A 15,305-nucleotide genomic window follows, 5' to 3' on the forward strand; every position below is an offset into this window, starting at 1 on the left:
AGACAAGTGTAAGGTAAATAATGCAAAACCAAACAAAAAACCAAGGATGTTTACTTATTATGACGCTACACATCAGTAAATTTCAAGAGTGATGTTAATCAAACAAAATTCATGCTTATATCTTATTAGAAGCCTTTTCTGCAAAGTGTATTAGTAAAAAAGAAAGGACTCAAAGTCTCCTACTTGTCTAACTTTGATGTTCTCCTGAAACCTCCATAAGTGTTCGGATTGGGAAACAGGAGAATTGAAAGGTCAGTAGAAGTGTTGAGCCTGACATGATACCCGTATCAAAGGAGGATCATAGAACGAAGCTACTCTAAATCAAAAGTAGATCCGAAACAACCTTTTCATAAAACCCCAAAGAAAGTATTGTCTTTCAAGTTTTGCAAGAGGGAGATATGACTGATGGAAAAGTAGAAATGAAAAGAGAGATTGCAAACTTCAAGTACTTATTCCTGACCCTCCAGGGGGTGCTGAAGATGAAAGAGATAGGGCTTCAGATACCAGAAGCCCCCAAGGAGTGGCTGACTAGCTGAGTGAAGACAGCCGAGAAGGATGACCCATAGTTCACTAAAACCGCTGCCTCTCCCTTTCTTCTGGTAAACAGCTGAGCATTTTGTTTGTATGCAACAGGAATAAGTTGCAAATATATACGAAGATGCGGTTTTAAAGGAAAATTGTTGTAATAATAAAAGTGAGTTCAGTTCTTTTGTGACCACTCAGTAAAGTCTAACTATGACACATACATAAGTCAGGAATAAAAATCGAGCTTTTACTTTGAAGCTTTTGCACCTACCACTGTGTCATCCCAGGATGACCTACCCCTCTTTCAATGTCCAGCTCTTCCACAAAGGATTCCCTGGTAACCCCAGACAGAAGTTGTCTCTCAAGCCTGTGAATTCAACTTTTGTTTGCACTGCTCTTTCTGCGTATCTGCCTGTGTTCCTTCTGTCCTTTTGTGCTTTCTTCCTTGATGGACATTATATGACATGTCAGGCCTGGTAGCATTTATTCCCCTATAAGTTGTAAAGCTCTGAGAAAGCAAGGGTCTTTAATTTCTCTTTATATCTCCCTCCCACCCCAGTCAGGCACAGTATTTTGCACACAGTAGAATATGAATAAATATGTTTATAGGATCTGTTGAATAAATCAAGTTGTTAAGGAAAGTTAAAAAATAAACCTGTGAAAATTTCAGTGGTACTGTTACATATAACACAGTTTGAAAGGCTATTTTTGAAGTTACCTTTCTCCAGCACCTTCTAAAATATCAGCTACATGCTGAGTTTATGTTTAACTTTATGAGAAACTATTCAATTGTTTTCTGCAGTGACTGTACCATTTTACATTCCCATAGCCATGTATGAGAATTCCAGTTTATCCACATTAGTTACCTTCTGTCTTATTTATTATAGCCATTCTTGTCGGTAGGTAGTGGGGTCTCATTTTGGTTTTAATTTGCACTTACCTAATGACTAATGATGTTGACCATCTTTTTATATGCTCATTAGCCATTTATATATCTTCTTTGGTGACAAGCCTGTTCAAACCTTTTGCTTCTTTTTTTCTTTTGCATATTTTTAAATGGATTTTTTCTGCTTATTATTGAGTTGTCAGAGTTATTTGAATATTTTACATACAATCCTTTATTAGATATGTATTTGAAAATATTTTCTCTCATTCCTTTCATTCTCTTAACAGTGTCTTTCAAAGGCCAGAACTTTTCAATTTTGATGAAGTTTAATTCATTCCTTTTTTTTTCTTTTTGAATCATGCTTTTGGTGTTATCTCTAAGAACTCTTTGGCTAACTCAATATCATAAAGAGTTTCTCTTATCTTCTAAGAGTTTTATAATTTTCACTTTTACATGTAGAAATTTGATCCATTTTTTTGGTGCCTGGGTGGCTCAGTTGGTTAAGTGTTTGACTTTGGCTCAGGTCATGATCTCACGGTTTGTGGGTTCAAGCCCCGCTGTCTGTGCTGATGGCTCAGAACCTGGAGCCTGCTTCGGATTCTGTCTCCCTCTCTGTCTGCCCCTCCCTCACTTGCATTCTGTCTCTTTTTGTTTCTTGAAAATAAATGAACGTTAAACATTTTTTAAAAATAAAAGATATAAAAACAAAGGAAATTTGATGCATGTTTAATTAAATTACGCATGTGATATTGAGTAAAGTTCTAAGTTCATCCTTTCACATATGGATATACAATGGTCCAGCACCATTTGTTGAAAAGGTTTTCTTTCCCCCTTTAATTCCTTAGCACCTTTATCAAAAATGAATTAATTAAAATTGTTACTTATAAAAAGTTTTAAATCGGTGAATATAAGTCTTCAAACTCAGTTCCTCTTCTACAAAAAGTCTTTTGCCTATGTGTTCCTTCACATTTCTGTATAAATTTTAAGATAACTTTGGCAGTTTCTACAAAGAAAAAAATCTGCTGGGATTTTGATGAGAATCATGTTGAGGGGTGCCTGGGTGGCGCAGTCGGTAAGCATCCGACTTCAGCTCAGGTCATGATCTCACAGTTTGTGAGTTTGAGCCCTGCATTGGCCTCTGTGCTGACAGCTCAGAGCCTGGAGCCTGCTTCAGATTCTGTGTCTCCCTCTCTGTCTGCCCTTCCCTCACTCATGCTCTCTCCCAAAAATAAACAAATGTTAAAAAATTAAAAAAAAATAATGTTGAAACTGTAGAACAATTTTGGAAAATGTGCCTTCTTAACGATATATTTTAGTCCATGAACATGGAATATTTACTTATTCAGATCTTTTTTCACTTATCATAATAATGTTTTGTCATTTTCAATACACAAGTTTTCTACTTCTTTGTCAAAAGAAGTACTACACCCAACATGGGGCTCAGACTTACAACCCTGAGATCAAGAGTCCCATACTCTACTGACTGAGTCAACCAGGGGCCCCTAAGTGTCTTTGGATATGCAATGGGGCTTTTGTAGCAGCCTACAATTGGATTTTTAAAAATCCCCATTCTGACAATATCTGCTGTTCCTTGGAGTTTTTAATCCCTTCACATCTAATAAAATTACTAATATGGTTGGTGTTATGTTTGCTACTTTTGGGTTTTTTTTCTATATATTTCATATCCTTTGTATATCTCATATCCTTTGTTCATTTATTTCTCCTTTATTGCCCTGTTTTATGTTAAATAGTCATTTTTAGTGTACCACTTAATTTCCTTGTTTCTTAACTACATTTTTTTAAAAGATATTGCTTTAGGAATTGCAGTGCACATATTAACTTACCACATTCTACTTCAGATTTATACTAATTTAATACTGGTAGAACAGAGAAACTTTGCTTCAATGTGGCTTCATTTCCTCCCCTGTCCTTTGCACAATGGTCATATATATTAAAATTAATATTATAAACCCAGCAATGCAGTATGATAACTATTGCTTTATGCAATCTATGTCTTTCAAAGTATTGAAGAGAGTGGAAATGTATATATGCAAATACATTTATCCAAATATTTACTTTGTGGTATTCTTCACAAAGAAGAGTATGTGTGTGTGTGGATTCAAATTACTGTCTGGTGTCATTTCCTTTAAATTTTTTTTTAATGTTTATTTATTTTTGAGAGAAACAGAGACAGAATGCGAGTGGGTTAGGGGCAGAGAGAGAGGGAGACACAGAATCCGAAGCAGGCTCCAGGGTCTGAGCCGTCAGCACAGAGCCCGATGCAGGGCTCGAACTCACAGAGCTGTGAGATCATGACCTGAGCCAAAGTCAGACACAAAACTGGCTGAGCCACCCAGGCGCCCTGGTGTCATTTTCTTTAAACCTGAGGGATTTGCTTTAACACTTTTTGTAAGGCAGGTCTGCTAGCAATGAATTCTCTCAGTTTTCATTTGTCTGGGAATGTCTTCACTTTGACTTCAGTTTTGAGTGATAGTTTTATTAGATATAGAATTTTTTCATTGAAGTATAGTTGATACACAATGCCACATTAGTTTCAGGTGTACAAGATGGTGATTCAACAAGTCTATACGTTATGCTGTGCTCACCACAAGTGCTACCATTTGTTACCATATGACACCGTTAGAATACCATTAATTATATTTTCTATGCTATACCTTTCATCTCCATGACTTATTCAATCCATAATGGGAAGCCTGTATCTCCCACTCCCTTTCAGCCATTTTGCCCATCCTCCTACCTGCCTTCCCTCTGCCAACCATCAGATTGTTTTTTATATTTGTTTATAGGTCTGCTTCTGCTTTTTGTTTGTTTTGCTTTTTTAGATTCCACATAAAATGAAATCGCATGGCATTTGTCTTTGTCTGACTTATTTCACTTAGCATAATGCCTTTTAGGTGTATCCATGTTGTTGTAAATGGCAAGATCTTATCCTTTTTTATGGGTGATTAATATTTCATTATATATTATATGTAAGTTAATTTTTTAATATATTCATCTATCAATGGACACTTGGGGTACTTCCATATCTTGGCTATTATAAATAATACTGCCGTAAACATAGAGGTGCATGTATCTTTTTGAATTAGTGTTTTCATTTTTGGGGGGGTTAAATACCCAATAGTGGAATTACTGGATAATGTGGTATTTCTATTTTTAATTTTTTGAGTAGTCTCTATACTGTTTTCCACAGTGGCTGTACCAATTTACATTCCCACCAACAATTTACAAAGATTCTTTTTTCTCCGCATCCTCATCACATGTTATTTCTTGTCGTTTTGATTCTAACCATTCTGATAGGTGTAAGGCAATAATCTTGTGGTTTTGAATTTGCATTTCCCTGATGGTTAATGATGTTAAGAACCTTTTAATGCTCATAGACACTTCTCCAAGAAAACATCCAGATGGCCAACTGACACATAAAAAAATGTTCAATATCACCCATCATCAGGGAAATACAAATCAAAACCACAATGAGCTACCACCTCACACCTGCCAGAATGGCTGACATTAACAACTCAGGCAACAACAGATGTTGGCGAGGATGTGGAGGAAGAGGATCTCTTTTGCACTGCTGGTGGGAATGCAAGCTGGTGCAGCCACTCTGGAAACCAGTATGGAGGTTCCTCAAAAAATTAAAAATAGAACTACCCTATGACCCAGCAATTGCACTACTAGGTATTTATCCAAGGGATATAGGTATGCTGTTTTGAAGGGGCACATGCACCCCAATGTTTATAGCAGCACTATCAACAATAGAGCCAAAGTATGGAAAGAGCCCAAATGTCCATCGATGGATGAATGGATAAAGAAGTGGTATATATATACAATAGACTATTACTCGGCAGTCAAAAAGAATGAAATCTTGCCATTTGCAACTATGTGGATGGAACTAGAGGGTATTATGCTAAGCGAAATTAGTCAGTTAGAGAAAGACAAAAATCACATGACTTCACTCATATGAAGACTTTAAGACACAGAACAGATGAACATAAGGGAAGGGAAGCAAAAAAAAAAAAACAGGGAGGGGGACAAAACATAAGAGACTCATAAATATGGAGAACAAACTGAGGGTTACTGGAGGAATTGTGGGAGGGGGGATGGGCTAAATGAGTAAGGCGCATTAAGGAATCTACTCCTGAAATCATTGTTGCACTATATGCTAACTAATTTGGTAAATTAAATTAATAAATTAAATTAAATTAAATTAAATTAAAAAAATAAAATTAAAAAAAAAAGAATCTTTTCATGCTCAACATCTCTTGAGCCATCTGTATGTCCTGTTTGGAGAAATGTCTATTCAGATCCTGTGCCAAATTTTTAATCAGTTTTTTTTTTTTTATGTTGAGTTGTATAAATTCTTTACATATTTTAGATATTAACCCCTTACTGGATATATCATTTGCAAATATCTTCTCCCATTCAAAAGATTGCCTGTTTGTTTGGTTGATGGTTTCCTTTACAATACAAAAGCATTTTAATTAGGTATAGACCCAATAGTTTATTTTTGCTTTTGTTTTTCTGGATATAGAATTCTTTTATTTTTTTATTTTTATTTTTTGCAAGTGGGGGAGGGGCAGCCGGAGGTGGATGGAGGATCCGAAGTGGACTCTATGCTGATAGTTTGACAACAGCGAGCCTGATGTGGGGTTCGAACTCACAAACTGCAAGATCATGACCTGAGCCGAAGTGGGACGCTCACTCGACTGAGCCACCCTGGTGCCCCTTGATATAGATATTAACTTTTTCTCAGAACTTAAATAGGTCAATGATATCAATGCCTTCTGGGATATATTGTTTCTGATGAAAAGTCAACCATTAATATATTTTTCTCCTGTATGTGATTAATCATTGTACCCTTGCTACTTTCAAGATTTCTCTCTGACTTTGGTTTTCAACAGTTTAACTATGATTTATCTAGGTTTGTATCTCTTTTGTGTGTACCTTACTTGGGTTTGTTGAGCACCCTGGATCCATAGAGTAATACTTGTCATCAAATTTGGAAAGTTTTAAGCCATTATTTCTTTAAATATATTTTCCTACCCTTTCTCTATCTCTCTTCTTTATGATATTACTGTTACTCATATATTGGAATGTTTGATGATGTCCCACAGACCTCTGAAAATTTTAAAAGTTTTACTCATTCTTTTACCTGTTTTTTAGATTGGATAATTTTTATCTTCAAGTTCACTGATTCTTTATTCTTCTATCTAAAATCTTTTTTGAGTCCCTTTAACAATTTATTATCTATCTATTTATTTATTTTTAAAGTTTATTTATTTATTTTGAGAGAGTGGGGGAGGGGCAGAGAGAGAGGGAGAGAAGGAGAATCCCAAGCAGGCTCAGCACTGTCAGTGAGGAGCCCAACATGGGACTCAAACTCATGATCTGTGAGATCATGACCTGGGCTGAAATTAAAAGTCAGATGCTTAACTGACTGAGTCACCCAGGCGCTCCTTGAATAAATTTGATCCTATTTTATAATTTCTCTTTGTTGGCATTCTCTATTTTTTTGAGTCATTGTCATACTTTCCTTTAATTTTTAAACATGGTTTCCTTTTTTAGTTTTTGAACATATTTATAATTTTTCCTTTGCAGTCTTTGTTAAATCCAACATCAGAGTGTACCCAGAGACAGTTTTTATTTACTGTTTTATTCTGTTGGTGTGGATCACATTTTCCTATTTCTTGGCATGTTCCATAATTTTTGTTGTTGTTTAGAATTGGACATGTTAAAAAATATATTGTAGTAATTCTGGATTCTGAATTTTCCCTTAAATGTTTTGCCATTGTGCTTTGGTATTGTTTAATAACTTGTCTAAATGTACTTATAGGGTCTGTTTACCAGCACTGTGTGACTGCTGATGTCTTTTAAATTATTGTTCTCATTTTTAAGCCTAAATTCATAGGGATCAACTTGTGTGTGCATAGATTAATGACCTGTAAATGAGTGGCCAGACATTGTGCTCAAACAAAAGAGTTCACTTTCTGGCAATAGATTTGGGTGTATATTGGTGAGCACATTTAAAGTTCAGGTAACTTGGGGCACCTGGGTGGTTTAGTTGGTTAAGCATCTAACTTTGGCTCAGATCATGATCTCACGGTTTGTGAGTTTGAGCCCCATGTCAGGCTCTGTGCTGACAGCTCAGAGCTTGGAGCCTGCTTCAAATTCTGTGTCTCCCTCTCTCTCTGCCCTTCCCCACCTGTGCTCTCTCTCTCTCTCAAAATCAAGTAAACATTAAAAAATTTAATAAAAAATTCTTTAAAGTTCAGGTAACTTTTGAATACATACTTCCTGGCTTTGCTTACTCTAGACTCTCTTATCTGTCTTCTGCACATGGACACAGGCTTAGTCAACCAATTATGTGTGGATAGCTTGCATCCTCTCCAGTTTTTTCTATGCAGGCATATGGAGAACTTTTGAAGGCCCCCTGTGGTAGTCTTATTTCCAAGATCTTCCTATTAAATTGCTGGCTGAACTCTCAACAATAGCCAAATTGTGGAAAGAGCCTAAATGTCCATCAACTGATGAATGGATAAAGAAATTGTGGTTTATATACACAATGGAGTACTACATGGCAATGAGAAAGAATGAAATATGGCCCTTTGTAGCAACGTGGATGGAACTGCAGAGTGTGATGCTAAGTGAAATAAGCCATACAGAGAAAGACAGATACCATATGCTTTCACTCTTATGTGGATCTTGAGAAACTTAACAGAAACCCATGGGGGAGGGGAAGAAAAAAAAACAAAAACAAAGAGGTCAGAGTGGGAGAGAGCCAAAGCGTAAGAGAGACTCTTAAAAACTGAGAACAAACTGAGGGTTGATGGGGGTGGGAGGGAGGGGAAGGTAGGTGATGGGTATTGAAGAGGGCATCTTTTGGGATGAGCACTGGGTGTTGTATGGAAACCAATTTGACAATAAATTTCATATATTAAATTGCTGGCTGATATGCCAGTCTGCTGCTTGTCCTAACCATGATTGGAACCTGAGGCCAACTGAGTTTCTGGTCTTCCTTTGTTTGTTTACTACTTAGATTGCTAGTGTTTCCCACAGTGCTTCTGGATATGGAGTTTTATCATACCCTGCTGCAAATCAAGTCAGCCCCCTCTGGCAGTGAACATTCTGATTGTCATGCCTTTTTCTACTTTGGTAGAACTACCTTATAAACTGAGCTAAGGGAGGGGGGAGGAGAGAGGGCTAGGCAGAATGCCATATTTCCATTGTTCATACCTAAAGTTCAGTGGCTTTTTTATGAATAACTAGTTCTCAGTTTTGTGTATGCCTTTGGTTGATTTTCAGAGCCCTGAATGGGTTGGTTTTGACACTTGTATCCATTTTTATCATTGCTTTTGGGGGAGAGTAACTGCTGAAGTACTCACTCCACCATACTAGAAGTCCCACCTCTGCATTGGTCATTTTTAACAACTCCTCAGCAGATTCTGGTGTGAAGCCAAGGTTGAAAATCACTGAGCTAGGGTAAATACAGGAATGAATGATTTCACTTCATTTAATAAACATTTATTGAACATCATCAGGCACAGTGTGGATACAAAGTGGATAGAGTATGGATACAAAGATTATAGACTATCCCTCTCCATGGGTGGTCATAGGCAGTGGGAAAGATCAAGTAATAATGCAGTATAACCTGAGCAAATAGGGATGGGTGAGGCTAGTTTTGGGAGCAGTGTCAATAGAAGACAATGCCTACAGCCCATCATTTTTCTGCAACATGCCAATAGGTTATCACATTTTCAGAAAGTACTATAGCCAGTAAGCAGATCCCTACTTAATGTAAGTATAAATAAAGTTTCTCATCCTGGAGAACTAGGACAGTTTCCCCAAATTACATGATGATTACAAACATAACTTTAAGGAACTGATTTTACTTCATGTAAAATCTAACGAGTTTTTTAAGGCTATATTTTCAACTGAACTGTGATGATTTCATGATCTATGAATAAATTAAGGAATAGCAAATCACAATGGGAGTCAGTATAGGCAGTGTGATATGGTATTATGGTTTCCAAAGTGGGATATCCACAAAGGCAAACCATGGAAGCATAGGAAGAAATATTAGTTAGCACTACTAGTTTTTCAAAAACATCAGATTTGGTCTTTAAAATGTTTCTATTGATTGAATGTTTCATAGAGTGAGTGAGACTATTTATATAGTAGTATATGCATAGGACTTACAAATAAACAAACGTATATAAGTGGCATGCCCCCAGTATTTTTGGATCGGGAGTACTCAGTCACAAAAGTTAGAGACCACTGGTCTAGTGGTAAGAACACTGACCTAGACGGGTGCTAGTCCTTCTTGCACTACCAACTTGCTGTGTGAACATGGGCAAGTTATAAAGACACTCTGTGTATTCCAAATATAAAATGAGGAGCCTGTTATAAATATCCTTGAGATATCTTCCTATAAGTGGTTTTGTTTTTTATTTTCCTGTAAAGCATAATTATGAAGTTGTAATAGCAGAATGTTGTCTTTGGTTGTTGTTCAGTATTTGAATTGGATGAAGGTCTAAGCCTCTTTCTGAGTTCCTGAAATATTTCCGGAGAGAGCTTGGCTACATCGCTTTTCTGTGATGCTGCTGGTTGTAGATGTGATGATGCCACACACACCATGATATTTCTTTAAATTCTGTTAACTTTAGGCATATTAACAGGACATACCCCAATTGGTAGCAGAGTGCCAAAATATAGACACAGTTATAGATGTGTGTGTGCATGTATGCACACACAAATCAATCCTTAACCATTGCTTAATTTCATTGCCTCCATAAATGGAAATTCAGAAAGCTTCACGATTTAAGCTGAGTACATAAAGAACATTAATTGTAGTTTTAGTAGTTAGAAAACACCCAAATAGATCCATGCATATCAAGTTTAGTGTCTACTCAGAAATGGACTTGTAAGATAGAGGATTATTTTCAATATTTAGATACAAGTAAAAACCCAAGAGGTTAGCAAAACCTTATTTCATCTTTTGATTTAAATTCAAAGAAATTTAAATTTTACATGTTCTACTTAAAATATTCTCCTGTAAAAACATTCAGCTTCAGAATTCAATAGAGTAAGATGTTGGACTTCAGTGTTCACGGATCATAACAAGATAGACTATTGATGGTTTTCTTCAAATAACTATTTGGACTGATTATGACATAGTCAGTTCCTTAAAATTTGATGTTTCTCTGATTTAGTTTTGTTTGCTATCTTCAGTAAATGAGTTATTGCTAAGTAGTCAGTTGGCATAGTATTTTAACATCTAATCCCTCACATGCTTTTTATATATTATTAGTATTTAAAAGCTTGAAGAAACTTTAAAGAACGTAACAAAGATTTTTTCCTAAGTACTTTGGATTTTCTTTTTCTTTTTCTTTTTTTTTTTTTTTTTTGAGTTTTGAGAGAGAGAGAGCAAGCATGAGTGGGGCAAGGGCAGAGAGAGATAATCCCAAGCAGGCTCTGTGCTGAACCCCATGTGGGACTCCATCTCACAACCATGAGATTATGACCTGAGCCAAAATTAAGAGTTACACATTTAACCAACTGAGCCACCCAGGCACGCCTGGATTTTCTAAATAATACTATATAATACAAAACATCATAATGCTGTCTGTGAAGTTTTTTGTTCCAAATAACATATGACAGGAGATCGATGATAGTGCCATGAATCTTTACCATAAAGTTCAATATTAAAAACCAGCTGCTGTGATTTATCTGTAAAGATGGAATAATGACATTCAGGTACATTCTATGTGATAAGTGCATCATTTAAAAGATTCATCTTAGGGGCACCTGGGTCGCTCAGTCGGTTAAGCATCCAACTCTTGATCTCAACTCAGGTCTTGATCTCAAGGTCGTGATTTCAAGCCCCATGTTGGGCTCCGTGCTGGGCATGAAGCCTACTTTAAAAAAAATCACCTTAAAGATAAAATGACAGAAAAAAGGAGCAACAATACAACAAAAAGAATGACAAATCATAGCCATTTTGATGTAGATAAATGTTGAAAATATGATCTCATAAGAATGACTATAGACAGAATGAAAGTAAAAAAGAGCAAAAATAGAAAAGCAAGAGTTGGGGCACCTGGGTGGCTCATTCCATTGAGCATCTGACTTTGGCTCAGGTCATGATCTCACGGTTTGAGAATTGAAGCCCCACCATCGGGCTCTGTGCTGACAGCTCGGAGCCTGGAGCCTGCTTCGGATTCTGTGTCTCCCTCTCTCTCTGCCCTCCCTGCTCATGCTCTGTCTCGCTCTCAAAAATAAGTAAATATTGAAAAAATTTTTTTAAAAAGAAAAGCAAGAGTAAAATGAAAAATGCAAATGTATAAGTAGGAGAAAAGGTAACTCTTAAATTCTAAAATTAATTTTATTTTGCATGGTAATTAATTAAAGAGGAGAAGGAAAATAGCACTTTAAACTTAGACCTGCATTAGCACAGCCTGTACTTTGTAATCTACTGGGGGTATAGAATGCAGTCATTTTGCTGCTGCCTGGAACAGGCAGCCAGGAACAAATTTCACTCAGCCTTCCAATTGGTAACCAATCCACAAGCTTGAATTCAAAGTTCTAACCTTTAATTTTAATGCTGATCATAGACTAGGACATAGCTATTCACCCTAGGGGAGGAGCTAGTTAGTGGGAGAGGAAGAAGTTTGCCACTCCAGTCTGGGGATCAAAGACAGTAGCCTACCCTGTACCCCCAGGCCCAGAGCCACTGCACCCACCTCTGTACTCTCTAGAAGCCCTGTGATTCGGTGCTACTTGTTTAGCAGAGGATAGATTTGCTTGCATTATTATGTGTTCATTTTGCACTATGTGTGCATTTGGCCTGTCTTCTGCTTTGATTTAGGTCATCTCTTTGCTTTTCCTGATGCTTCTTAAAGATTGAGAAAAGGTCAGGTTTGGATGGTTTGGAAAGTTGTTCTGTTTCAACTGGGCAGCTTGCTTTTCCCATGACACATCACACACATGGCTTCACTTTTCCCCCAAATTTTCTGTGGACAAGGGGACTTTTTAGTATTAACATTTTGTTTTAGAATTATTTCAAATTACAAGGATAGTACACACAGTTCTGGTAGAGGTCCCTATTGTGGATATCTTTCATTACAATGTAGACCAGGGGCTTTTAACATGAATCCATGGATTAATTTGAGAGATTCCTGAACTCCTGAAATTTATGACCACTTTATATATTTGAATGAAAATGCATTTCAGTTCATTCAAGAGCTACATAAAGATTGTGCATTTATTTATTTTTATTAAAAATTTTTTAATGTTTTTATTTTTGAGAGACGGAGAGTGAGTGGGGGAGGGGCAGCGAGAGAGAGAGAGAGAGAGAGAGAGAGAGAGAGTGGGGGAGACACAGAATCTGAAGCAGGCTCCAGGCTCTAAGCTGTCAGTACAGCTGACTGAGCCACCCAGGTGCTCCTAAAGACTGTACTTTTAGTTTTATCAATCCTTTTCTCTAGGTGCAACCTCTTCTCTCATGTTTTCCACCATGCTAATACATTTTTTTATTAGAATAATATCTACCTCAAAAAGCACCAGCGTGCATGAGCACATTTTTGTATACAACAGAACTGACGAAATTTCTTTATCACACCCCTATCATTGTCTGAGTTGCTCAACACTGTGTGTTCACATAAAAGATATTAACTGTTGTTTGATGAACTTGTGTTCCTTCTAACAGAGGAGTCTGTCTATACTACATAAAAGCCTCAAAGTTGAACCTAGGGGTCCTCCATCAAAATGGTTTGGTGGGGAAGGGAGAATGGTTCCCTATCCAGAACACTTTGCATTTTATCAGTGCCCTGAAAAGACTTGGATAAAACCATTTTTATAGATTGCCTAAAATTTGAATGTTAACAGCAAAGAGTATTTGGAACCATTACAAAAGCACTGCTGTTTTCCCTTGAAATTTAAAGGGGAAAAAGCTATGAAATTACCATAGACCTATTTTTCTCTTGTGTCTATATAGAGTGCATTATTTGAGGACTTTCTCACTCCACTTGAGTTCTAAAGATAAAAGATATTATAATATTAGAAATCTAGGATTCTGTGAAACCTCCCCCCAAGTTAAAACTTCCCTTTGTAAGCATTTTGAATATTTTCAGTGCAATTTTTGGTTATTATCTAATATTAGGGGTTTTGTTTCAGACTTACAGATTCCAGTCTGATGTTAGAAGATTATTCATCCAAGTTGAGCCCTCAACCGAAGAGAGCCAAGAAAAGCCTTCTGTCTGGGGAGGAGAAGGAAAATCTGCCAAGTGACTATATGGTGCCCATTTTCTCCGGACGGTACGTATGTATTCTCTTCCTGGCTTTAAATATTAGAAAGTGAAGAGTAGGTGTTGTCAGGTAGTAATAATAATTGCAACTAACATTTGTTGAACCATGTTGAGAAAGCTTGAGAAACTTTCCTTGAGAAAGCTCTGAGGAACTTTGGCACCCTGCACTGAGGGAGATGTGTTCATTGTGAAAATCTGCCACCACCTAGGATGGCTACATGACAGAAGAGAATGATCAGGAACTTAGTTCTCATTATGTAACTGGTTGAAATCAGAAGGAGAGCATTGGATGCTAGTGATTGAACACTATATATAGTCACTATAGGTAGAATAGAAAGAAAGGTTTGAAACCGTAAAGTGTTTGATGAACTTTAAAAAAATCAGATGTTATGTTTAGGTAGAGGGAAACTATTGTGGTTGCCAGTGTGATTTAAAAAAAAAATTTTTAATGTTAATTTATGTTTGAGAGAGAGAGAGCGAGAGTTGGGGAGGGACAGAGAGAGAGGAAGACCCAGAATCTGAAGCAGGCTCCAGGCTCTGAGCTGTCAGCACAGAGCCTGATGAACCCATGAACCACCAGATCAGGACCTGAGTGGAAGTAGGACGGTCAACCGACTGAGCCACCCAGGTGCCCTGACAGTGTGATTTTAATTGTTATTCATTAGGAAGAAAAAAACCTTAGATAAGGTAGACTAAGTAAAAGAAAGGCATCATAATTTGAATGCCTGTGCTATATTTGTTTAATGTAAAACAGATTACTATGTATTGTGAGGCAAACTCAAAATAATCACTAAATCACAAGTCCGTTAATGCTGTTAATGTTCATAAAGGGGTGTGTGTGTGTGTGTGTGTGTGTGTGTGTGTTTTAAAAAATACAAACTTTTTTGGAATGATTTTAATATAGAGAAGAATCTTGAAACTTGTTTAAGACACCAAATTAAAATTTAATGGGAACCTTCAGAGCCTTCCCTGTTTATTTTCCTGTGAATGGAGAGCTATATCCACAGAGCTAAGGCTATATTCAAAATGAAGGGCAAAATGCCATCAGGAAATTCAGTAGGAATGACATGGTTGTCATTGTTGGTGACCTTCTTCCATTTCCCTGTGTTTTTCCTATTTTTCTCTGACGGTTCCTTTTGGAATTGTTTCAGATACTGATGTCATAATTGTTCTGATTCTGATTAGGAAGGTAATGGGATAAGTAATATACTATTTATAGCTTTTTCTTTGATATCTTTGAGATCTCTTATATTTTAGTGTTTATTTTTGAGAGAGAGACAGAGCATGAGCAGGGGAGAGGCAGAGAGAGGGAGACACAGAATCTGAAGCAGGCTCCAAGCTCTGAGCTGTTAGCACATAGCCCAATGTGGGGCTCGAACCCAAGAACTGTATGATCATGACCTGTGCCTCAGTCAGATGCTCAACTGACTGAGCCACCCAGGCACCCCTGATATCTCTGATTTTTTTTTTTTTTTTATTAAAAAAAAATTTTTTTTCAACGTTTATTTTATTTTTGGGACAGAGAGAGACAGAGCATGAACGGGGGAGGGACAGAGAGAGAGGGAGACACAGAA

General features: G+C 36.9%; 1 protein-coding gene across 10 annotated transcripts in view; it reads left to right on the forward strand.

The window, feature by feature from the left end:
* The window catches only part of MYOM1 (myomesin 1), a 168,660-nt gene that overhangs the window by 37,417 nt on the left and 115,938 nt on the right, over positions 1 to 15,305 (forward strand). For all 10 annotated transcript variants that reach the window (XM_042911112.1, XM_042911118.1, XM_042911108.1 and 7 more), the window contains one exon: positions 13,601 to 13,741. In XM_042911112.1, coding sequence (XP_042767046.1) covers positions 13,601 to 13,741 — 141 coding nt within the window. The remainder of the gene's footprint in view (positions 1 to 13,600; positions 13,742 to 15,305) is intronic.

This window comes from Panthera leo, chromosome D3 (genome assembly GCF_018350215.1).
Source record: "Panthera leo isolate Ple1 chromosome D3, P.leo_Ple1_pat1.1, whole genome shotgun sequence".
Lineage (NCBI taxonomy): Eukaryota > Metazoa > Chordata > Mammalia > Carnivora > Felidae > Panthera > Panthera leo.